At 35.9% G+C, this 26,940-nt stretch overlaps 1 protein-coding gene across 1 annotated transcript in view; it reads right to left on the minus strand.

Moving 5' to 3' along the window:
- The window catches only part of m1ap (meiosis 1 associated protein), a 95,522-nt gene that overhangs the window by 67,860 nt on the left and 722 nt on the right, over nt 1-26,940 (minus strand). Inside the window, exons 2-4 of the mRNA XM_056462227.1 lie at nt 24,586-24,844; nt 23,875-24,057; nt 11,272-11,455 (exon numbers count right to left, since the gene is read on the minus strand). Of these exons, the coding sequence (XP_056318202.1) occupies nt 11,272-11,455; nt 23,875-24,057; nt 24,586-24,837 (619 nt within the window). The 5' untranslated portion in view covers nt 24,838-24,844. The remainder of the gene's footprint in view (nt 1-11,271; nt 11,456-23,874; nt 24,058-24,585; nt 24,845-26,940) is intronic.

The raw sequence follows: 26,940 nt of genomic DNA on the forward strand, positions 1-26,940 counted from the left end.
GTGTGAAATGTCTGACAGGCAGGCTGAAATGCGAGCTGGAACCGAGGGATCATCAGGGTGAAAAGAGAGGTATAGCTGGGTGTCATCAGCATAGCAGTGGTAGGAAAAACCATGTTTCTGGATGACTGTTCCTAAAGATGCCGTGTAGATAGAGAAGAGAAGTGGCCCAAGAACAGAGCCCTGAGGTACCCCAGTGTTTAGATGCTGTAGGTTGGACACCTCTCCCCTCCACGACACCCTGAATGACCTGTCCGAGAGGTAGGAACTGAACCATTGAATAACAGTGCCTGCGACGCCCAGTGACCCAAGCGTAGATAGCAGGATCTGGTGGTTTACAGTGTCAAAAGCAGCTGATAAATCCAGCAAGATGAGGACAGATGATTTAGAGTCTGCTTTAGCCAGTCTGAGATCCTCCACGACCGAGAGCAGGGCAGTCTCAGTTGAGTGGCCTTTCTTAAAGCCAGATTGCTTGTTGTCCATGAGGTTGTTTTGAGTAAGAAAGTCTAGGACTTGATTGAACACTACTTTCTCCAAAATCTTGGCCATGAATGGAAGCAGGGATACCGGTCGGTAGTTTATAAGTAGCGTTTGATCCAGGTTGGGTTTCTTTAGCAGTGGGGTTACCCTAGCCTGCTTAAATGAAGTAGGGAATAGACCAGAGTCAAGAGTAGGTGACCCGTACCAAACCGAACTGAACCGTACCGTACCAGTCAGTGGAAACGAGCCATAAAAGGCACCGGGTTTCAGTACCCAACCCTACTATTCAGTGCAGGTTCATGACTTCAGGAGGTGTGGCTTTTGATGGCAGGGAGGGACGTGCATTTTCAATGCTATTATGCTAATGTTAGAATTTTGGCAGATGACCTACTGCATCTTTAACAAGCACATTCTCTTTCATTCACTGTGTTCTTTCATTCACTGTGTCCATTAGAATGGTAATGTGCATTTTTTATTCATTCATTCATTCGGCTTAGTCCCTATGTTCACTATTGGTCGCCACAGCGGAATGAACTGCCAACTTATCCAACTTATCCAGCATGTTTTACACAGCGGATGTCCTTCCTCCTGCAACCCAATACTGGGAAATATCCATACACACTAATTAACACATATACACTACGGCCAATTTAATTTATGCAATTCCCCTTTAGTGCATGTGTTTAGACTGTGGGGGAAACCAGAGCACCCGAAGGAAACCCACGCCAACACGGGAGTGGTTTTGACAGTGCAAACCACTGAGCCACCGTAATGTGCATATTACTTATGATAAACAAAAAAACAGCTAAAAACATATATGAATCTGGAAGATTTTTGGCCAGAAATTATGTCATGCCTCCCAATCCTTTTTTGAAACTTGGGCTATGATTAGCATGAGAATCTAAGTCTTTAAAAGTGTAAATAATTCTCAATGCATGAAATAGCATTAGATTCGCCCTCCCCCAAAAAAACAAAACAAAAAAAAAACGTCAAAGCATCAACAATACAATCAACAATCTAAGCATAATATCCGCACTATACACAGTAAACATAAATATACAGAGAGTGCTTTGATTACAAATCTGAAGTAGTGTAACTTGTAAAGTGCCATTCAGACATTTACCTACCCATGCATTATAATCTTGATAAAGATGAGAACCCTTACTTTTCATAGATGCACACAATATAATTGCAACAATATAACTGAACAAAGACTAGATCCAATTCCACACTCTTCTTTTTCTTGAATGATACGGTGTGTAATGGAGCACTTAGTGTTGGCACTTGAGGACTTGGGGCCCAGGTCAGGGAGCAGACAAATTGGCTTAACCGACCGTCTGCTAGCTTCCACAGTTTACCAAACTCAGATAATCTGCAGCACATAGAGCCACCGAGAAATTAGAACATAGAGACTGTGTCTGTTCCCTGAACCTATAAATATAAAAAAAACTCCCAAACCCTTTCAAAGGTAACAAACTAATTGATGTTCATCAAATAAAAATAAAGATAATCAAAAGATAAAACTTGAAACATTAGACCACTCTCCTCTAAATCTCTTTTTTTAATGATTTGATAACACATCTAAAGTTATGATCTAAATCTGAATAAAACCTGCCAATTACATGACCTTAAACAAAAAAATCTCCAGATTCTGGTCCATGGTAAGCTATTATAGAGCAAAATCCCCACAAACTGTTTATGGAAGCAAAATCCCAGTGAGCGTGTAGTTAATTGAGTTCCTCCTAAACTGTACAAAAGACTACAAATGGGCATTGGTTCCCCCTATGTCATTCTGCATGATGATAGGCAAAGAGATTTAAGTAGTTTTCAAAATGAAAACAAAATTTTCTTTACAAGGTCGGTTCGATTGCACTTTTAAAACCTCTGACACACAAATTTTAAATAGTTTAATACTAATTAAGGCCTTTTTTTATACTATGTAATTAAAAACGTTTTAAGGATCTGCGGACACCCTATGAAGTGAAACAACATGTCTTTGGACCTACTCTCTGGTGTAATCATACTTTAGATAAAATATTTTCATATGGTATCGATATTGATAATGTTGAAGGTGTGCAGCAGAGTGTAACATTTCAGAATTCAGATCACTATTTAATCTCTTGTATTTTGTGCATTGATATGTCTACAAAACCAGCTAATATGCATAAATATTGTTGAACGATAACCTCTAACACTAAAGATTACTTTGTCAGTAACCTACCCGATTTGTCTAATTTTCTTAGCTTACCACACAGCCTAGAAGAGCTTCATGCTGCTACTAAAACTACTCACTGTCCTTTCTAGCACTTAGTTGCTCTGTTATATTTAAATAGGATTAGGAGAAAAAATGGTCTAGGGAAGAACAGTCTAAACTGGTAAAACCCTCCAAATCAATGTCTATGCTGGATCCTTTACTGACCAAACTCATTCATTCATAAATTTTCCTTCAGCTTAGTCTATGTTTCAGAGGTCACCACAGCGGAATGAACCGCCAACTATTCCAGCATATGTCCGACACAGCGGATGCCCTTCCAGCCACAACCAGTGGTGGAAAGAGTAGTGAAAAATCATACTCAAGTAAAAGTACCGTAACTTGCCTAAAAATGTAGTGCAAGTAGAGTGAAAGTATCTGTTGTAAATATTACTCAAAGTATGAGTAAAAAGCAGCCCTTTCAAAAGTACTCGAGAGTAGTGTGTAGTGAGTAATTCGCTGTAAAAAGGTCATACATTTACATACGTCATGTTGACGTCAAATACTGACATTTATTCTTCAGGTATGGCAACTAAAATACAACATCTGATAGACCTCATAGCGGTAACGCCCACACAACGTCAAACTGTAACATCATCAGACGTTCATATTTGGTTGGTTTTAGGTTTGACATTCGACATTGACATTGGCCTGACGTTGAGTTCTGACATCAACACTATTTTTATCTCCGAACAAAATGCAACGTCCTTGACGTTAGGGTACAAAGTCAATCTGACTTGAGGTAGTTCATTATGATGTGATTTACCTGCTATGTGCATTTTGATTTGACAGGAATCACAGGACTGATTGTTCTAATCCCCATAAACAAGAAAACATAAAGTAGTGACTGCAGATTGAAGGAAAGTAGAGGAGTAAAAGTACAGATGCTGCACTAAAAAATGTACTCAAGGAAAAGTAAAAGCACACATTTTTAAAACTACTTAGTAAATTACAATTCCTGATAAAAACTACTCAGTTACAGTTATTTGAGTATTTGTAATTAGTTACTTTACACCACTGTCCACAACCCAGTACTGGTAAACACCCATACAGAATCATTGACACACACAGTCATATACTACGACCAATTAAGTTTATTCAATTCATCTATAGCGAATGTCTTTGGACTGTGGGAAACCTGGAGCAACCGGAGAAACCCGTGCGAACACAGGAAAAACATGCAAACTACACACAGAAATGCCAACTGGCCCAGTAGAGAACCAACAACCTTCTTGCTGTGAGGCAACAGTGCTACCACTGAGCCACTGTGTCACCCCACTGACCAAATTATTAAAACAATTTTTCTTGCTGAACTTGTTCTTCACATTATGAATTCATCCATACTTTTAGTACGTTTCAAGGTAGGTTTTGTGCCTAAAACTTTTAAACTAGCTGTCATTAAGCCTCTTATAAAAAACCCACCTTAATCCCAAAGAATTTGTAAATTATAAACCCATTTCAAAGGTGCCTTTTTACCAAAGATACTAGAAAAAAGTCATATCCACTTAATGATATTCCCACCTACAGAGAAACAATATTTGTGTGTAATTCCAATGTGGATTTAGACCATTTTAGTACCGAAACGGCACCCCTAAGAGTACACATGACTTGATAAAACTTGATGCTTGTTGTCAACATTGCAGTATATAAGGGAATTCAACATTATGACATTGATCTGTTGTTGTGAAGCTTGTTTCCTCTTCAATATTAAGATATTTCCTTTTGAAATCTGTATACCACTGTTGTACCTCATTGCTGGTAAAATACCCTTCCTTTCAGTAAAGCCTGATATTTCTGTGCCAGTTTAAAGATGGGCTAAACTAAACTGTGACCAGTTTAACACTCCCTCACCTGAGCTGGCTGAGATTGAGATGAAGACAATGAAAGCACACAATGGCTGAGGAAAAAATCATATGCTTAATTCATAATTTTTAAAGTAATGAGTTGTGTTAAAAATTTATTTTGTGATACAACAATTACAGTGGAGCATTAATTAAGTCCTCATTTTCCATGGAGCAAAACAAATCACCCACCAGTGCAGTTGTACGGATGGGCACAAACAAAAATATACATCTCATATATTTTTTGTTGGAAAAATTCTCTTTTTGGAAAAATTTAGTTTGGTATAATTTGGATATTAATTGTAATGTGTTTTTTGCTGGTCATTTATCTACTAAATAAACATGAAGAGCGAATAAGATTTGAGATGAAGTGAAGTGCATCAAGATAAGGTCAGCTAAGCTTCCATGTAATTATAATATAAAATTTTTATATTAAAATATTCACAGTTTCAAATAATGTCTTATTGTTAACTGCGTGATCAAAAACAAAAGGGTAGCCTACATTAAACTTTTTCACTGTTAATGACAAAATCATCCATTATGCTGGTCAGTTTCACTTTAATTTGTGCAATAAAGTCATTGATGAATGGAGATGCTTGCAACATGTCTGGCCATGATGCATGATTTTTAAAACGAGCATGAGAGGGTTTGCATATTTATGCCAGTCTGCCAGATATTTTAGAGAAAGTAGTTACAGTTTGAATAATCAATGACTGATCTTATTCACCCACGAATCACTCAATTAAACATTATGTAGCCTACTTTTTGATTGACTGACCCGATTGACCACAGATTAACGACAGTACCCAAGGAAATAACTTGAAATTTGAGCATAACAATTCTTTGGGATCTGGGTGGATCTACTTACAAGTCTATTAAAATTATATTTAATTTATTTAGAAGTCCATTAAAATTTATCTTTATTTATTAACATTACTAAGGGGGCGACATGGTGGCTCAGTGGTTAGCACTGTCGCCTCACAGCAAGAAGGTCACTGGTTCAAGTCCCGGCTGGGTCAGTTAGCGGTTCTGTGTAGAGTTTGTATGTATGTTTTGAATGGTCAGTTATCTATAAGCAATATCACTACATTGGCTCAGGACTACTTTAGCAATCCTATGTCAAGTACCACAATACGTAGTTACATCCACAAATGCCAGTGAAAATTGTACTGCGCCAATAAAAAGCCTTAACTGTCCAGAAGCGCCAGCGACTTCTCTGTGCTCTGAGGAATCTGGTATGGACCATCACACAGTGGAAACGTGTACTGTGGTCAGATGAATCAGTATTTCATGTATTTTTTGGGGAGAATTATGTATGCTCCAGACCAAAGAAGACAAGGATCATCCAGAATGTTACCAGCAACAAGTCCAAAAGCCAGGATTTGTCATGGTATGGGGTTGTGTCCATGCCCCTGGCAAAGGTTATTTGCACGTCTGTGATGGCACCATTATTGTTGAAAAGTGCAGAGATTTTGGAGCACAATATGCTACCTTGTATTCCAAGGATGGTCACCAATGCATATTTCAACATGACAATGCAAAACCACATTTTGCACACATTAAAAAGTCCTGGCTGTGGAGGAAGAGGATACAGGTACTTGACTAGCCTGTCTGCAGTCCTGATCTGTCTCCAACTGAGAATGTGTGGCCCAATTTGGAGTGCAAAATGCAACAACGAAGATCCTGCACTGTTCCCCACCTTAAGACTTGTTTGCAGGAAGAATGGGACAAAACTACTTTTGTCTTTTAAGTATTGTGAAAAGGAATGGCAACATTACAAAGTGGTAAAAGCTGTTCCAACTTTTTTGAAATGTGTTGCAAGAACCAAATTTGCAATATGCGTTTATTTAGAAAAAACGAATAAATAAAAATCAGGAAGAACACATTAAATAATTTTTGTTGTGTTGTCTTTAATGAAATACATGTCAAAGTAAATTTTAAAATAATTTCTTACTTTTTTATTTGCATTTTCCATACTGTCCTAGCTTTTTCTGATTTGCGGTTGTAAAAAGCCCTCCAATTTGCTTTAAAGTTTGTTCCAAATTCATCTGACCACTTCAAGGTCTTCACTCCTCCTAACTTGATCTGGTGAGTTACTTTTACAGATGTAACATATTGATCTTTCTTTTTAACGTCTTCAAACTCGCTCAACTAAGAAGACAGACGAGTGTTGAAAAAAATCTTCTCTTCGTTAAACAGAAATTGGGTAAAACAATAAACAGGGAGGCTAATAATTCTGACTTCAACTGTGGGTATATATATATATATATATATATATATATATATATATATATATATATATATATATATACACCAGATATACACCAGTGACGATATACAGCCACATTGCACTGCTACGAGTGTGATATTGCATTTATACAACAGGTCAATGGCATAATCATGTGAAAAGAAAATCAAACCATCTTGAGAGTGTAAAAATCCTTTTGTACAAGGAACTACTTTCTTCTGCCACTCATAAACATCTGCTGCTGACGGTCAGAACACCAGAAATTGTTGCCAGATCACAAACGTCACTTTACAGCCAGTATTTTAATGTCTAAAGTTATGACAAACAAGTAATTTTTGCCCACATTTTAAGTTTATAAGGCTGAACGAAATGCCATCAGTCTACAGGGATTTCACAGTATTTCTCTGTTGCAATCGGGATTTCACAACATTTAACCCTGAAAAAGCCAGAGCAAAGCAAACACTACCAGTTTATGTGGTGTAAATACAGTAATACTAAATACAAAAGAGAGTGATCGACTCAGAATGTCACTTACCTGATTTATAATGATTTGTTTTTGAAATTTGACACTGAGAAAATTCTGTTTTTCTACCTTAAAGACTTATTGAGGGCTATTATACAGTCTCTGTTGCCATCTTATGGTGGAACGTCAACTGTCACTTTCTTTGGTCTGCTCAAACAGGCTGATGGCGGCCGAATTTGTAAATATTTAAAAATAGGCACTATCCTTATAAATAAAGTACACAGTAGCAATCTAAACAATTACATTCTCGACTAGAAAATCCTCAAACGTACATTATGTTGTCCAATAGCAGCAATATTTCGTCACCTTAGGTTCTATCTGACATTTTTGTCAAAATTGAGTTATTGACATATTCTTATTAAATGACAACTTATTTACATTGTGATGTTTTTTTTAATAAGTTGTTTACATTAAGACTTTTTATTTAAAAAAACAAATGTTACACACATACAGTACTGTTTGATAACTGAATGCAAAAACTTTGAAGCTTAGTATCTCAAAATCATTCAGAATGCAGATAGAACCTTATAATTCCACGGGGACGATTTGTTATACTGTAAAGTGTCCTCTGCTTATCGCTGTATTTGAGCAAAGTAATACACAAGGGTGAAGAGGCTGTACTAGTGCTGTTATTTGCAGATTATTGCATGGCTATCACCCAATCAGAAGAACCAGACAGAAATGTTGTATATACAACAATACACATACACAGCTGCAACCCAGTATTGGAAAACACCTATACACAATTTAGTTATTCAATTCACCTATAGCGCATGTCTTTGAACTGTAGGGGAAAACGGCGCACCCAGAGGAAACCCACGCAAACACATGGAGAACATGCAAACTCCACACAGAAATGCCAACATTTACTATAATCTTCTATGTGAAGCTGCTTTGACACAATCTACATTGTAAAAGCACTATAGAAATAAAGATTAATTGAATGGAATTGAACAGGTCCAGCCGGGACTCGAACCAGCGACCTTCTTGCTGTGAGGCGACAGTGCTAAAAACTCAGCTGCCCCTATATATTATTATCTTTCCGATTTAAAGTGTTGTTTATCAGAACTGAGAAAGTAACTGAACTACTAAAATGTATTTAATAATTTATACAAAAGGCTTTTTGCTGATGGAAGTTTAAAGATTCATCTCATGTAAAAGAATGATTATTATAATTTTTTTTAACAATTGCACTTCACTTGCAAGTAAATTTTGAGTTATTTTATGTAATAGCTAAATGTATTCTCAATAGGCTAAAAACAGAAAATACTCTCCCCTCAGTCACATCCCTACCTGAGTGGGCATTATGAAGCCCATTATGCAGGCATTTGTCTTCTCTGGTGTGAATCCCTGAATTAGTAATGACAGGGACTCTCCCATATTTTTCGATTCACTCTTGCTATGGGTTAGGCGTCTCCTGGGGGGGGGGGGGGGGTGTTTGGAGTGTATCCCTTATTTTCACATGTTGGCAGGTTTCACACGTTTTCTCAAAAACCCAATCATGTACATAAATGTGTCTAACATATTATTGTAGCCAGCCCAGTTTAAGATGGTTAAAGTGTTTTTAGATTTTAGACTTAAATACTTATACACGTTTACACGCAACTGAAAACAGCACAAATGTCAGGGATGTGCCTGGGAACTTCTCCAGGCCCCCAGAGGGTTAAAAAAGGAGGGGAGTGGTTTCATAATTTTAGGCAAAGATTTCATGGTATTTATAAATATGCAGACATAAACTTGCCCCATCTTCCTCTACATTTGAATCATCTTCCCCAATGCTCCCTTGATTTCTAAATTACTACCTATCAAATCACGCTGAGATTTGAATATGTGGCTCTGTTTTTGAATTGATGTCTGGTTTGCTCTTTCACTCTGGGAATCTCATTTCACTCAGTCTGTGGTCTGAAATCCTAAGACTGTGAACCACAAAACCTTAATTAAAGTAATTATGCAGCAAACAAGACAGGGCTCAGAGTTTTGGCAGAAACATGCACACAGTATCAGTATTTCTTTCATTTCTAATACTTAAAGTCCACATGAACCGGAAGCTGCGACTGTTTTTTTTCGTATTGTGTCGCAGTTCCAAGAGAAATGGAATATTAAATGAAAAAACAATGGGCTTGGCATGTCTTTCTACTGCGAGCTGATTGGATGTAATAAAGTAGGCATTTCATTCATAAAGATCAATCAGGAAATGGTTTTAGAAGAGTTATTATAACCTAACAGGCCCCTCCTCCTCACCATTTCTGTTTGTTGTCAACACTGACGGTTTGGAGGGGCGTGGTTAAGTAAGTTAACGACACCCAATGCCTAAGACATACGTAATCTGACAAGTTAACTGAAAAAAAGTGCATTTTCAGATTGTAATAAAAAATTACAAGGGCAAACTTTTTTTTCTTAATGACATGCACAGATGAATTGTTCACCACAAAACTAGCAATGTGAGCTAACAAAATCATATTAGTTTTAATTTCAGTTGTACTTTAAAGTATTTCAAATTAGGGTTGTAACAACGAATCAATTAAATCCATAAAAATCAATTGCTAAAAGAGTTGGCAAAGAATTTCCTAATCGATTCATTGTGTCGCGTGATGCAGGGACGTTTGATTTAAAAAAAAAAAACACTTTAGTTCAGCGCGGAGCTGTTGTTCCGTTATGAAGTGAGGACTCTGTTTACTCATTATCCAGCTTGACTAGCATGACAAGGTAGCATTAGCTTGTCTACCCTTAAAACGGAAAATGAAAAATTCAAACTGAGCTTTGGCATGTTGGCTGGCACTGAGCCAAGGACGTTTCATATTATCACAGTTATGCAGAATTTTTATGTTTTAGACATGTAAATACACACAAGTACTAGTAAAACAATACATTAAGAGTTTGTACAACACACAAGGAAGTCTAACAATCCATTCAAATATAATTTACAGATGTGTTCTGCTTTTAGTAATGAGGCCAACGTGTGGCCGCAAGTAAACATGGCGACGCCCATCTTACGTTATAGATCAGGATCACTTACACGTTTATGAGAATTGGAATATCACGTGGCCATGGAAATATTAAGTATGAACGTTCTAAAATAAAAAACTGACTCCTGGTTATAGATAGAATCTTTTAAACTCATCAGTGAAAGGGTTAATAACAGTTGTAAAGCAGCGGTGGTATAGTTACTTTACACTTCACATTGCAAGACTAAAGACATGTTTTTATTCACTCGCCTTTTTGGATCATTCATTTTTCTGTTTTCATGTATAGCTACATTGCAAAAAAGCTTTTCTTACTTAGATAATTGAATTCCAGTTAAATTATCTGAAAAATCTTAAATCAAGACTAGACAAGAAAAATGGCATGAGAAAATTAAGTGATGCTTAAAACTTCTGTTTCAGATTATATCTCATTAAGATTTTTTTTCTTACCACATTGGCAAATAATTTTGCTTGTTTTAAGCAAACAATCACTTAATTTTGAGGTGGGGTTTTTTAGAAAGCAAGACATAATTTGTAATGCTATTTCATTTGTCTAGTATGCATTTTGATTTAAAAATGTTTAGATATTTGGATTGAAAACAGGACAAAACTACTTAATTTTTTATTTTATTATTATTCATTTTATTATTATTATTATTATTATTATTATTATTATAACAGCTCAGGGAAGAGCTATTTTGAATAATGGGTTGGAAATTAATGCTTTTCTTGGGTTTTTTTATTCACCGATTAATCTGAAAAATAATCAACATATTAATCGATTATTAAAGTAATGGTTAGTTGCAGCCCTATTACAAATGCCTGTTGCTTTTAAAATATATGTTAATGCATTAACTGGAAGACGTTGCATAAGATAATGACCATATCTGATCTGTATAAAGTTCAAAGTTCACCTGCTTTTTCAGTGACTAGAAATGTCTTTGTTTTCAATTAATGTGTACACTTACCTTCCTGGTTATCTTCAGAAGATGGTGTCTCAAGGCTACAAGCTGGAGATCTATCACAGAGACTCTGCTGTAATGCAATTTGAACCACAAGAAGCCTACGCAGGCTCATCAGATCTGAGTTTTCCAGGCCTTGCTCCAGCTGTCTGATGACTGTCTTTCCTGACTGACAGGTTAATACAGTCACCTAAAAAAGTAAATCGATCATGTTAAAATGTAATTCTAAATTACATTCAGACATGTCTACATGTGTTTCTTTGTGTATCACAATTCATGCCAGAATTTTGTTGACGTTTCCAAAGAATGCTGACATACAATTATTAATTCTATAGAAAATGACACGGTTGAACAAATTTTAAAGATGCAAATTAATCAGTCATCAAATCTGTACCATGGAAGCAGATTGTATAAATCATTGCTACGTGATCTGTTGCATTTTTAAACAGAGAGAGACACAAAGCGTATGCTACAGTACATTCAAACACATGAAAGCTGCGGTATCTTTGTGATCTTATGATAGACATCTGTGACATGAGTACACTAGCTCTGTTGTAACTATGTTACTGCTAAGTGAGACCAAAGCCCATATATACCACAAAATCCCATTTACGGCACAAAAAATATTCTGTATAATCTGATTAAATGCACTTGTCCTTTGCTCTGCTTCCTGTGGGGGGGCATTAGTGTTGGGTTTTAATGGAGACTGCTGAGAAGAGAGTTGCTGCTGAGGGTCATGTGGTCTGTGTTAGTTCAATAACACAATGCTGGCAGTGCAGGGGAAATGAGCTTTGAATTCATTCGTACTCCTGGATAATCTGAATGTGAATGCCTGTTCTTTGTAAAGGACCAATACAGCTGAGACAATATCTTTGCTTGTAATGTGAGGTTTAAACCAAGCAATGGGTTGAAGTACTCTAAAATAAAGTCAGGGGGCAGATGCATAGATTGAAAGGCAGTGATCTAAAGGCTGAGTAAGCACAGCAGGTATTCACTGAGTTACATGATATTAAGATAAATCCGCTTAAAAAAATTAAATAAGCTCAACATTATAACATTATATCAAGGAGGTAACTCACTAGTGTAATCCAGATATATATATATATATAAAAAATTCACCTTTTTTGAAATATATCACAATAATACACAACGTTTCTTTGGAGTTTCTATGTTTACTTGATGACAGTTTTATTAAATTGAAATGGTAAAGTGACCATGACTCTTATGCACATGAAGTTCATGTAAAGTGTCCTATTCCAACCCTATTCTGTAAAAGTTTGAGACTTCTGATTCATTAGACATGTAAATAACTAGATGAATAACAAAGTGCAATAAAATATTGTTAAAAAAATATAGTATTAAATTCTACTTTACAATATAGGGCAGAGGCAGCACTGTTTTTATAAAAATAACTGAAAGTCATGACACTGAAAGCCTATTACATCGAAATTACAAATAAATATACACGCTCTTACAATAAAACAGTAGTGGTGGAAAGTAATTTTTCTGACTCGGACTTCAACTCATTTCGTTCCAATTGCCAAAATATGATAAAAAATGTTACAAATTGCTTCCAAACACATATACAACTTCGATTACTTTACAAACAAGTCATAAGTAGAATGCTATAAGACAAGAAAATAATCATACATTGTTTACATGGGTCTTTGTCTATGATTAGCTCAGCTCAAGTTTGAGCCATTTGTTCACGTGACACAGATACCCATTTACAACCCAGGCTCATTCTGAAAACGTACCGCTATATACATTTCTGTAGAGCGGCAAACACGTCCCAGGAGGTACTTTTTTTGCAGTTTTTGTTAACACAAATCCTGCTGCTGTGTACGCTTTTTCAATTCAATTCAATTCAATTCAATTCAATTCACCTTTACTTGTATAGCGCTTATACAATGTAGATTGTGTCAAAGCAGCTTCACATAAAAGGTCATAGTAAATTGGAACAGTGTAGTTCAGTTTGTAGTGTTTAAGTTCAGTTCAGTTTAGCTCAGTTCAGTGTGGTTTAATAATCACTACTGAGAGTCCAAATATTGAAGAGGAAATCCAACGATGCGCAGCTCTATAGATCCCGAACCATGCAAGCTAGTGGCGACAGCGGAGAGGGAAAAAACTTCACTAAATGGAGAAAGTGAAGAAAAAAAACCTTGAGAGAAACCAGGCTGAGTTGGGCACGACCATTTTAATTTCTCCGCTGGCCAAACGTATTGTGCAGAGCTGCAGTCTTAGTGGCTTTTTGAGATCTCAAATTTCCCTCACGAGTGCCATTCATACCTGCTGTTCTCGTGTAAATCCACCAGAGACCACTGTCAGCTGACTGACTGACTGACTGACTACGCAAGCTACTGGATTCAGGTTCTGGTTTTTTAATCTCTTGTTCATCATAAGACAGCATGTAAAGAGATGACTCAAACATGATGGGCCCTATCATTTACCCGGCACAACAAAGCGCAAGACGTGTTTAGCAGGATTTGTTGCTATTTTCAGACCAGCACAACCCTAATTTTCACGTTTTGAACTGAAATTAGAACTGAATTTAGAAATAGTTTTGAAACTAATCTTTACGCTTAACAAACTAATTAAATATGTAGGCTAATGGATGTCTTCAGTGGACTGCGTACAACACCGTTTCCATTTATACGAAAGCAAAGGAGTAAAGAGTAAAAGTAAAGAGAAAGAGAAAGTAAATAGGCTAAATGAAGGTGGCTCGTTCTTTATACTCGTGCTGCAGATGGTCAGTTTAACTGTTTTCTCGCAAGTGAAGCTTTCAGTTTTTCCACTTACAAAGTCTATGGTTTATATATGGCGTCCTCCACTATTCAGAAGAATTTGTGGGTACGAGAGAGATCTCAGGTCTGATGGGAGCTAATTGTGGCGACTGACCACTTTCCTTCTCCATGTTTCCTCTATTGCTGTTGTTTACCACGTCAGATTCTCCACACACGATCTTCCTTCTACGTCATTAAACCACAGAGAAGTACCACATTGTCACATGATTTATGACGTATAAAACTAAACGCCTCAGTAGATCTGATCTGTCTGTTTGCACGACAGACGTATTGTCATATATCCGATTTATATCTGATTTATTTCCACATATGTAGGAGGCCTGAAACCAATCTCAGAATATCTGAATGCATGCGTTTTTTTGTGTTTACGCAGTCATAGAACAGATCCGATCTGTGTCACATATGAGCAAAAAATCGGAATTGGGTCGCATTTAACTGCCATTGTAAACGGGGCCTAAGGGAATAAGCACAACCCTGTTAGACCATGCACCAGGGTGCAAAGCGTATTTTTCTGTCCTTAAAACAGGAAAAGTGGATTCGGACATGCCCTTAATGCTTTTGTGCCATGCGCTTTAGCCTAGATCATTAAAATAAAGCTCAAGAACTCGAGAAAAGAATGGATCAAGTTGTTTCTGACTCTGACTGCATATGATTGGCTTATGTCTTTCACGTGATGAAGAAATGACTCAAACCCAATAGAAGACTCAAAAAAGAAACTGAACTTCTACTCCACCTTCACAGTGTGCGCATGTGTGAGTGAATGAATGAAACATTCCCTGAGAGGACTTATCGGGCCCTATCATACACTCGGCCCTATTATACACTCGGTGAAAGGCGCAAGACGTGTTTCCATGACAAGTTGCTATTTTCAGACCAACGCAACCCTAATTTTCCTGTTTTCCGCCACGTTGTTTAGATAGCAAATCCATTTGCGCCACTTTGTGGACTCATGGGTGTTTCGGTCTAGAAAAGAGGTGTGTTAAGGTGCATTGTTGGTGCGTTGCTATTTTAAGGAACTAAAATAGACTGTGCAATAGACCAACTGAAAGCAGGTCTAAAATTCAGCGCAGATCGCGTTAGTTGTGCACCTAGCTTACACATTGCTTAAAACATGCAGGATGTACAGCAATATGCAAATATCTTTAGAAATGAAAAAGAATTAAAGGAATAAAATATTTCTAAAAATATTACTTTCTACATAAACATAAAAACACTTCCTTTATGCCTTCTTCATTTCGGCGGGCTTTTTTTAGTTTATTCATGACAATTTGCTTTAGTATAATGCTACTATGATTAGAAGTGGTATTTATTAAATGCATATTTATATTTGTTTTATTAAAAACAAGCTAGGTGACGCGGTGGTGCAGTGGGTAGCACGTTTGCCTCACAGCAAGAAGGCTGGATCAGTTGGCATTTCTGTGTGGAGTTTGCATGTTCTCCCTGCGTGGGTTTCCTCCGGGTGCTCCGGTTTTCCCCACAAGTCCAAAAACATGTGGTATAGGTGAATTGGGTAGGCTAAATTGTCCGTAGTCTATGTGTGTGAATGAGTGTGTATGGTTGTTTCCCAGTGATGGGTTGTGGTTGGAAGGGCAACCGCTGCGTAAAACATGTGCTGGATAAGTTGGTGGTTCATTCCGTTGTGGTGACCCCGGATTAATAAAGGGACTAAGCTGAAAAGAAAATGAATGAATGAATGGAAAAAAGCTCAGATTTGATCACCTGTCAGGTTTTGGATCATTAACGGCATCGGTATTTGGACATAACTCAGTTTTTTGACCACACTTTGTTATTATTGTTCATTTACTCGTTTGCTGGAAATTAGAAGTGAATTTAGAAATAGTTTTAAACAAATCTTTGCGCTTACCAAAGAAATTAATTATGTAGGCTAATCGATGTCTGTGCGTACAACACGTTTCCTTATCCACGAAAGAAAGTGAAAGTAAAGGCCGATTGGAGGGAGCTCGTTCTTTATCCTCTCGCTGCAGATTGTTTGTTTAACTGTTTTCTCGTTAGTGAAGCTAGGGCTGGGCGATATATCGGGTTCTGGGAACATATCGGTATTATTCAATATCGCTCATATCGATATGATTTAAAGGCCACACGTGCGCATTCTGCGCGAAACAGACCAATCCGAGGTAGCATGCGACCTCCACTTGCACAAATGTGCGCATGCGCAAATGAATGAATCACTCCATGAGTCAAACAAAAGATTTGTTCAAAATGAATGAATTGTTCAAGAATGACCCTTCACTGACGCGACATGGAGGAACATGCAGTGCCGGTGTGGTGAGAAATCTATCTGACTCCCCCTCGCAAGCATGCACATCACACAGTGCCTGGAGCTGTCACAGCGGTTTATTAGAAACCTTTTATCGATCATTTATTCCGCAACTGACAGCAAGAACGAATAGAAGCCTCGACTAGCAGCACCTGCATGTGTTCAAAAGAATTAAAAATGCCAAAATGGGACGCAATTTATTCGAAAGTGAAACCATCTCATATTCACTGGTTATAAGTTCAGTATTTATTACACGATGGTCTCTTTACATTTACGTAACACATTTAGCTCTGCGTTCTGGTCTGTTATAATGACAAGTTTAGTCAAAACAAAAGAAAAAGTGTAGCATTTTTTACATGGAGTCAAAAGGCTTATCTTCAGATATCTTCGATTTGTGCACTGTTTAATAATTGTGCATAATACATACATGTAAATGTGTAACAAAAACAGCTGATTTAATTGTTGTTTGTAAATCACACAACTGTGGTATACAGGACTGCTTATAACAACACTGTATTTGTGACAAAATGCTGTGTGTTTCATATTTACATTCAATGTGGTTCTTTTCTATCCTACAAAACTTTTCGTTGTGTTACTATTTAAGTGTGTTCCTTTTTTGCTCTGACAATGTAGCTCATTTCTATGGTTCTGTTTACTTTGTTATTTGCACAACAGCACAGTAGAGCTGTGTATAGTGTTAAGCAGGAAAAAAAAAACTGTACGGTATTTATTTATCAAGGATTTTTTTTATAATTTGAAATGTTGCAACACTTTTAAGCAGGAGAAAAACCTGTACTGTATTTTATCAATTGTTTTGTGCAGCTGTTTATTTGTAAACAGGAAGAGAAAACCCTGTGTTTAAATTATATTTTGCTCAAAAAATGTTTAATAATGTTTTAATAAAGGCTTTAACTCTCAAGTAACCATTTATGGGAAAATACCGGATATATATCGTATACCGTCATTCCTCGTAAAAAATACCGGGATATGATATTTTGCCCATATCGCCCAGCCCTAAGTGAAGCGTTCAGATTTTCCACTTACAAAGTCCGTCATGTAAATAGCAAATGCGCCATGGCGTGACGCACTTGACTCTTAAAGGGAATGGGAGATGAGACTCTGAAGGTCAACCCTGTTAGGCCATGCACACTGGCACAGAGCTCATTTTTCCATCCTTAAAACAGCAAAAGTGGATTTGGATATTCCCTTAATGCTTTTGCGCCCTGCGCTTTAGACTTTGCGCCTAGATCGTAAAAATAGAGCCCATCGTTCGAGTCATTCAAAATTAAACAAGCATTTAAGAACAACCTATCACTAAGTGAGGTGGTTAGTGAGTGGTTATGCGAATACTGTAGAAAATAAACACTCATTCAAAAAAACGTGCATATTTAAACAACATGTATGCAGTATAACATTTACACTAGTCTATATCTGCAATTTAATTTGAACCAATATAGTGACACACCACATAGTACAGTATCTTAATTTATGATTTGATTAAATGATTCTGGCTCCGTTATCCACTTTACAAAAACCATCCACTGGTTAAGTGTGACGTCAGGCGAAGGTGGTCCAAGCGCTCTATCAGACTGTATGGGAAGATTAAACATATGGTAATAATAACCGTTTACAAAGCAATGCAATACTTTCGAAAAATCATATTCGCAATATACAGTTGAAGTCAGAATCATTAGGCCCTCTTTAAATTTATTTTTCTTTTGTAAATATTTCCCAAATTATGTTTAACAGAGCAAGGAAATTTTCTAAGCTATATAAGCTACATATTTTTTCAATAGTCTACAAAACAAACCACTGTTTTACAATAACTTGTCTAATTACCCTAACCTGCCTAGTTAACCTAATATGGAACAATATCAATGCCAAAAGTATTGAATTAAAAAGCTTGTTGAATAGCACAAACTGAAAAAAATAATACACCGTATTAACAAATTCTTGCATTTTAATGACTTGAATTGCAGGGTTTGTATTTTTAGGTCCTGAAATTTAACATAGCTGTTTATTTAAGCTGTGAATAGTTCAACTAAAAATATTTCAAACATGTTTTCGTACTTATAAATTCTATAATTAATTTTCAATTTTCAGGATTCACTTACAAAATATTCAATACCCTTTAAAAATACGATGTATAATATTCAAAAGGTAATTTTCAGTTCATTTTATTTCAGTTCAAATGTTCGCTTCCATAAATTCAGTGGCTCAAATTCGACTGTCAAAATTCAACATTACATCCGGGAACTGCAGGAAAAGCAATAAATTGCAGATTGAAGATCGCCAGCTGCTTTTCCACCAGCAGGTGGAGATGGAATAATTTAAGATTTTTTACCCAGTAAATAGACGAGAAAAAAGCTAATAAAGGCACAAAAGTAGCATTTAATATTAATATCAGTGTCTTGGACATTATAAGTAATAAAATGAGTATGAGTAAAATAAGTAAATGATCTTTTGGTCATTTATATTTGCCCTTATGTAACAGAAGCCAGTTGGTGATCGCGTAAACCTCACTCCTCGGATTCAGCGACAGACGTTGTTCTGCAATATTTAGCCGATTGTTGCTAGATCGGATACGTTTGCAGCCGGAAGTTAATGACAATTATTTCTATTATTTATAAAATTTCCCATTTATTATATTTTATTAACGTCTACCTCCACCCCAACCCTAAACCCAACCATCACAGTACCGTAAAAACAGTTGTTGTACAGAGTATTATTTATGTTATCTGTTAAATTTCCCAATAAATTGTATTTTTTAACTACTCCCAACCCAACCCTAAACCCAACCATCACAGTACTGTAAAAATATTAATTATTGTTACACAGTTTCATTAAAAAATGGTGCTTTATTAATGTGCATATGGCACTTCCGGCTGGCAACATATCTGATCTAGACTTTACTATCTTTAATCTCCTCACAGCATTTGTCTCCCATACCGGTATCGCCAGCTCGCGCCCTGCTCGGACCAGTGGCGTTACATGCACATTAGAGATGCGCGGATGGGCTTTTATTTCATCCGCAACCGCATCACAAAACTCATCATCCGTCCGCCATCCATCCGCACCAATATTTCTCAACAATTTTTAAAACCGCACCCGCCCGCCATCTGCTGATTGGGCTCTTTATTTGAATGGTTTATTCATTTATATTATTAAATGAATGTTTCTTTATTCATTATTAGAGAATAGAGAATGACTTTAATGTAGACATGTAGTTAATCCAAACGTGCAAGCCAAATCCAGCATTAATTGACCGACGCTTTGAAGTGATGCTAAACGATACGAGGACGTGTCTTTGGTCCTCGAGTCTTTTCCTTGCGTCCTTCCCTCGCATCCCGGAGGGGTGGAGCTAAGACACGAGGAAAGAAAGCAAGGAAAGGAAACGAGGATGCACAAATAAGAAATGAGAAGCACTCTATAAAGCTCTCAGAATATCCAACACGAATATCAGCAGTGAACTCCGTCTCCGATCGGCGCACAGGGACAAAAATAAATAGTCTAAATTAAACACACTGTACTGTACATTTTTGTAATAGTAGCCTAATAGAAAACGCATTTTGACACATCATTTCAACATGCTGCTATTTAGCCTACTACTAAATGCCTATTTCACTTTATTTTTTAGCAAATAGATAGAATAATAAGTCATTTACATTATAGCCTAATAATGTTCACATTTGTAGTTGTCCATAGCAACCCCAAAAACTTATCTGCTTGTCTTGCACATCTAATTAATGGGCACAGTTTTTCGACTATTTTTTTATTTATTATTATTATTTTTTTTTGCTGTGGAAGTTAGTGAGCTTGTAGAAATCGGAAACAACACCAATTCTGCGACACAGATGAACCTCTATTGATATCTCTATCAGACAATGCCTATTTTATATGCCAAAAGAAACAACAGGCAGTAAAAAAATATTAAAATAAATATCTTAATGTAGGCATAGGCTATAGTCGCATGCTTTGGCAAACATTTGAAAAAAAATAAATAAATAAAAACGTCATATCGTAGTTAAGCCTTATAGGCTCAGTCACCCCCACAATTAGAAATTCAATTACAAATATATATATATATATATATATATATATATATATATATATATATATATATATATATATATATATATATATATATATATATATATATATATATACCATCCCTCTTTGAGCGAACATGAAGTCTGACTAGGCTAAATTGCCTGTATGACAAGTCTATGCCCCAATAACCCATGAACTTACGATCATCCCCACAAACTTGAAGCATAATGAAATACTACGCTTGCGACAAAGAAATTCTGGCAAAATAACCTTAAGCCTCAGAACGTAAAAGTGAGGCCAAATAACTAATACACAACATGTCTAGAATAGAACAGGCTAAACCAATATGAACGTAAAATTATCAGCTGACCGAACTCAAAAGTTTATATTAAACATGGGCTATATGTAGTCTAGATATAGGCTACTTGGTTTAATATGCCTGACCTTAGGTCTAGTTTGAATTTTCTTGGCACTATGCAGGAATAAAATAGCATCTACAGCGTCAGGATTCAGACGAGAGCGTCTGGCCTCTATAACGCGCCCTGCTGCACTGAAGGAGCGCTCGCTCACAGCACTTGTTGCTCATAGACTCGACTAGACATATTACTACCTGATGAAAATTTGACTATTTCAAAGTGTGCTCGATTTTTTGGATGTAGGTATGGTCAGATCATATTTAACAATTTATACATATTTTTTTTATTTGATTGGTACAACCGCCCGCCACCCGCCCGAATTTAATTAAAATCTTATTTTTCTTCACATCATCCGCCCGATCCGCGGTTTATCCGCGGAGTCCGCGGCTGAAACCGCCAACCGCGCATCTCTAATGCACATAAACCGTCTTTTGATGAATATGATGTTACATTCTCTATCTTTATTAACTCATTCTTCCATAGATGTAAAGTATAATATTGACTGGCTGCTAAAGAATATAAACGTAAGAGAAAGAAAATAAAATAATCATACAAAATTCAAAACCAGATAGATTTTATGAGAATGTCACACAAAACAGTTTACTTGCAACTGTTGGACAGATAGTGTTAGATAAAGACAGTGTTCAGGTACGATTTAAGGTTGGGTATGGATGGGACGTGTAATTTAAAATAATTTAATATAGCGAGCAAATGCATTAAAGGAGCGTCTTCAATTATTAACACAGAACCGTCTAATATATGGCATAAGCATTAAGGGGTTATTAGAAGTGTTTGTGCTGTTTAAACGCAGCTTTTTTTCAGGATTGGGGTAGGCTATAGTTTCATTATTTAAATTATTATTGTTGTTGTTATTATTTTATTATTATTATTGTTATTATTCTTATTATTTTATAACATTTATTTAGGCTACTGCGCTTGAATAAGTCATCCGTGGTTCTAAATTAGTATTACTTTTTAACACTCTGCCTGCCTTTCATTATTCTAATTTTTGGGGTTCTGCCATGGTGCCTTTAGTTTGTCCAGATTCATTGTTTTTATTGTTATGTAGTAGCCTAGGCTTACTGCACGCCTTTATTTTTATATTATGAACGAAAAAAAAAAAAATATATATTTTTTTACTTTATTATTTAAAATGATTGGCGACCTCTAAATATAGACTAAGCAGAAGGAGAATGAATGAATTGATGAAGGAATGAAATATTTGGCGTTTTTTTATACCTGTGCGGCTTGTACGCGGCAAACGCAAACTAGTGGCCGCGAGCTCTGGTGGCCGGTCAGAGCCAGCACCGCACGTCAAATACTGGTTGAGAGATGCTGGATGGCTGCCAATATTTGATGGGAACACCTCTGAAGTTTCAGATGATATCTGGGCCTGTGCATAGTTATGAATGTGAAAAGTGAAAGTCGTGACATTTGGCCAAGCATGATAACACAAGAGTGTTTCCATTATTATATTAATCATACCTATTACCCCCCCCCCCCGCCCACACACACACACACACACCCCCACTTAGCTAATTTCCGCGACTGTCACATCCCTACCACGTAGCGTAAATGTGCACCTGCCCATTTAAGAGTCTGTGAATGGCACTGGAGAACAACGTCTGTCGCTGAATCCGAGGAGTGAGGTTTACGCGATCACCAACTGGCTTCATAAGGGCAAATATAAATGACCAAAAGATCATTTACTTATTTTACTCATACTCATTTTATTACTTATAATGTCCAAGACACTGATATTAATATTAAATGCTACTTTTGTGCCTTTATTAGCTTTTTTCTCGTCTATTTACTGGGTAAAAAATCTTAAATTATTCCATCTCCACCTGCTGGTGGAAAAGCAGCTGGCGATCTTCAATCTGCAATATATTGCTTTTCCTGCAGTTCCCGGATGTAATGTTGAATTTTGACAGTCGAATTTGAGCCACTGAATTTATGGAAGCGAATATTTGAACTGAAATAAAATGAACTGAAAATTACCTTTTGAATATTATACATCGTATTTTTAAAGGGTATTGAATATTTTGTAAGTGAATCCTGGAAATTGAAAATGAATTATTGAATTTATAAGTACGAAAACATGTTTGAAATATTTTTAGTTGAACTATTCACAGCTTAAATAAACAGCTATGTTAAATTTCAGGACCTAAAAATACAAACCCTGCAATTCAAGTCATTAAAATGCAAGAACTTGTTAATACGGTGTATTATTTTTTTCAGTTTGTGCTATTCAACAAGCTTTTTAATTCAATACTTTTGGCATTGATTTTGTTCCATAACCTAATTAACCTAGTTAAGCCTTTAAATGTCACATTAAGCTGTATAGAAGTGTCTTGAAAAATATCTGGTAAAATTTTATTTACTGTAATAATGGTAAAGATAGATTAAATCAGTTATTAGAACTAATAAAACTATACTGTTTAGAAATGCGTTGGAAAAAATCTTCTCTCCCTTAAACAGAAATTGGGTAAAAAAATACACAGGGGGCTAATAATTCAGGGGGGCTAATAATTCTGACTTCAAATGTATATAACCATGCCTAAAATCAGATATCCAGAAAGTGATTAACTTTTTATAAATTGTCCAAATACTGGTGTCTGTTATGCAGCAAGTACAGAGACTGTTGAGTACACCATGATTTTTTTATAGAAAATTCACTTTAATGTGTGATATGACAAAAAAGTGGTCATAAACAAGTATTTTCTCTATTCAAATGAGCAGCAGCTTGAACCCAGAAACAGTACTCCATAAATTCATGACTTAACAAGCGGATAGGGCACTAAATAAAGTCAGGTTTTCTGTGCCTTAATGTATTGAATAACTTTGCTATTTTGGTACAATGGGTAGAATGAAAAAATATTTGATCATATATAATACTTTACGATATATAATCAATAAATTGATGCCAAATATTTTTAGGAGTAAAATGTTAACTAATGCTGTGACCCAAATATATTATGAAATTAAAAGTCTTTCACATTATTTCCTTCACAGATAAAGGATCGAAAGCCATTTTAGTTTTAGTACTAGAAGTTCTCACCTCCACACAGTTGCTGTTGATATCCCTATGAGATGTATGGCACATGTATTGTTTAAGCTGCTGCAAACTGTCCAGCACTGCCCGTGTAAGCAGTGTGCCCCGTTGCCGAACACAGCCTTCCTGAGGCAGAGAACGCAGCTCCTCCACACAGGACAACAGACGTGTCAAATTACCTTTAACTTGCTGGTGAATACAATGAGAAGAATAGGTTCATTTGAAACATTAATAAAACAGATACAGTTAGTCAAATTATTAGCCCTCCTGGTAATTTTTATTTTAATTCATAATTTCTCAAATTAAGTTTAAAAGAGCAATGGATTTTTCACAGTATTCCAATAGTTTTTTTTTTTTACAACCATTTAAGGCCAATATTATTAGCCCCCTTTAGCAATATTTTTTTTTTCAATTGTGTACAGAACAAACTATTGTTATACAATGACTTGCCTAATTACCATAACTTGCCTAGTTAACAAATATGTATTGCATCATAGCAAAGATAAAGGAAAACAGTTATTAGAAATTAGCTATTATTAAACATTATCTATAATGTTTAGAAATGTTTAAAAAAAAATAAAAATCCTCTTTACACAAAAATATAATATATACAGGGGGGGCTAATAATTCAAAGGGCTAATAATTCTGACTTCAACTGTAAATTTGTATTTGTCATTTATAATGCATGAATATAAATGCACATACACTCATCCTCACCACAAAGGGTAGGAGGCACTCCAGTTGTACACTTATGGCAAAGACACTTAGTAATGGCAGACGAACAGGCCCTGCCAGACTGCTGGTCAAAAAAAAGAAATTTTCCAGGGCCTGACACAGAACAGTGCACGTTTCTGACCACCAGGGTGGGGATGCATCTACTATCAACACACGAGAAGGTTGTCTGGTAAATGATGATGAACTGCATGCTTGGAGAATTGAGGAAGAGCAGGATCTATTTCTGCCACTCATGATTGTCCTATAAAATTAAATATGAATATAGATATAATTGTAAATTAACTAAAATCTCATTTAAAAATACCACTAAAAAACACAAAAGACATTTGATATTCAGTTACTTCATTCACAATTTCCCCTCTTACTTTTTTGAGCAAATATAATTCAACAACACATGCTTTTGTAAAAACCTATGTTAAAACTAAAATCTACATAAAACAATAAGGATGTGGGGGGGTGGGACAATGTCTAATGTAGTACTCAAACTATCACATGAATACTTAAACAGGGGTGCATTTCCCAAAGCCATCGTTAGCCAACTAAGGTCGCAAGTTCCATTACAAACATAGTTCATTGATTTGGCGTTTCCCAAATCCATCGTTCTAACGAACATCCGCAAACTGCGTTGCGAAACTTTTCCCCTTGCAACTACACCTCTAGAGCTGTAGTTAAAAGCAGTTCCTGGCTTTGTTCTATTCCCAGTTATACCTCCTATGCAATATTCCTTTCAAATGTTCCAACATTTAAACTTGGAATGATTAAAAAAGAACATTAAAGTCATCTCTTAATTGTAATTTGCTTTCAAAGTATTTTTTACAGTTCAGTTTTATCGATCTTCATGTTTACAAACTCCCTTCGCAGTGCACTTAGAAAACATTTATGTCATTTTGAAAAGCAGCCGTGGCTCATGATGAAAGCTATAGGAGACCTATTATTTAAAAGCGGAATTTACTTTACGTCTCCAAAGCTTGTGTAAACAAAATATATAGCATACATTAATGGTTCTAATTTATGGTAGGTTATTTATTAAGAAATGTGTCTGTAGCCTACTGTTTATGACATGGGCCTTATGGTTAGAACACCTAATAACAATAAAATAATAATAATCATAATAATAATAATTATTAATATAACTTTTTTAATAAATAGCCTACTGTAAATTACAATAATTAACAATTTATATGATTTATTTATGAGATTAGAATAAGTGTTAGCTAAGTGGTTTTATATTTTAGCATAGAATATGGAATATTCTCAATATTATTTGTAAAGAAAACATAGGCCCTATACAGTATGTGCCGTTTACAAATATTTCAGTTAATATAGAAAAAGAGTGCATGTTTTTACCAAAACTAAAATTGGATTTTTTTAAGTGCATGTGGGTGTAAACAATATAATTTTATAAAAAAAAATTATGGGCATTTTCTCTGAAGTTGTTACTCTGCCCCGTTTAGAGCGTCATTATGGAGGTTTTACTAGTGACTAACTTGGTTCAAACGATGGATCTGCGACAGAGAAACTACGGTTTTGGAGAAACACTAGTCATGATAGTTCAGCCATGAGTAGTCCCACACGGAATCTGCGCGCACAGAATCTGCAAATTTTCAGCCCATTTTTGAGTCTATTTATTTAGTTGTATGTAAACGTGTGTAAATTTATATCTATCCAGTTTTTATATTAATTTCAGTAATAATATTGACTAATATAAAAACGTTCATATGATTTATTTACAATAAATCATATACAACAAAGTAAAAATTAAAAAAGTCTTTTGGTAGATATATGGTAGATTCAGGGGCGTAACAGACATTTTAAAAGTGGGGGTGACAGCTGTACGAGATCCAAAAGTTTACGTTCATATAATTATTTACAACCTGTTCCTAAAAAACTCTAAAAGTGAGCGGGACGTATCCTCCCCGTCCCCCCTGGTTGCTACGCCCCTGGGTAAGATATATTATATGAGAGACTTGTTTTGTTTACTAAATAAATGTATCTAATAGGATTTGCATTGTAAACATTAATGTATTATTTTTTATTTAACATATTAAGTTTTTCGTTACAATACACCCAAAGTGCTTCAGCATAAATCCGCAGTTTTTTTTTTTACAATATTCTGCGCAGAAATAGCAAAAAATATCCGCAGATTCTGTCTGGCCCTGGCCATGTTGTTGTTTTGGAAAGGCACCCCAGAACAGAATGTATTGTGGTAATGATACCACAATAATGGAACAGTATAGAGTTAATCACAGTCAATATGAACATAATGTTCCTCTGAGGGGAAAAAAAGACTGAAAAATAGACTCCATTCCTTTTTTTTCAAAAGTAGTGAAACAAAGA

This window comes from Danio aesculapii, chromosome 7 (assembly GCF_903798145.1).
Source record: "Danio aesculapii chromosome 7, fDanAes4.1, whole genome shotgun sequence".
Lineage (NCBI taxonomy): Eukaryota > Metazoa > Chordata > Actinopteri > Cypriniformes > Danionidae > Danio > Danio aesculapii.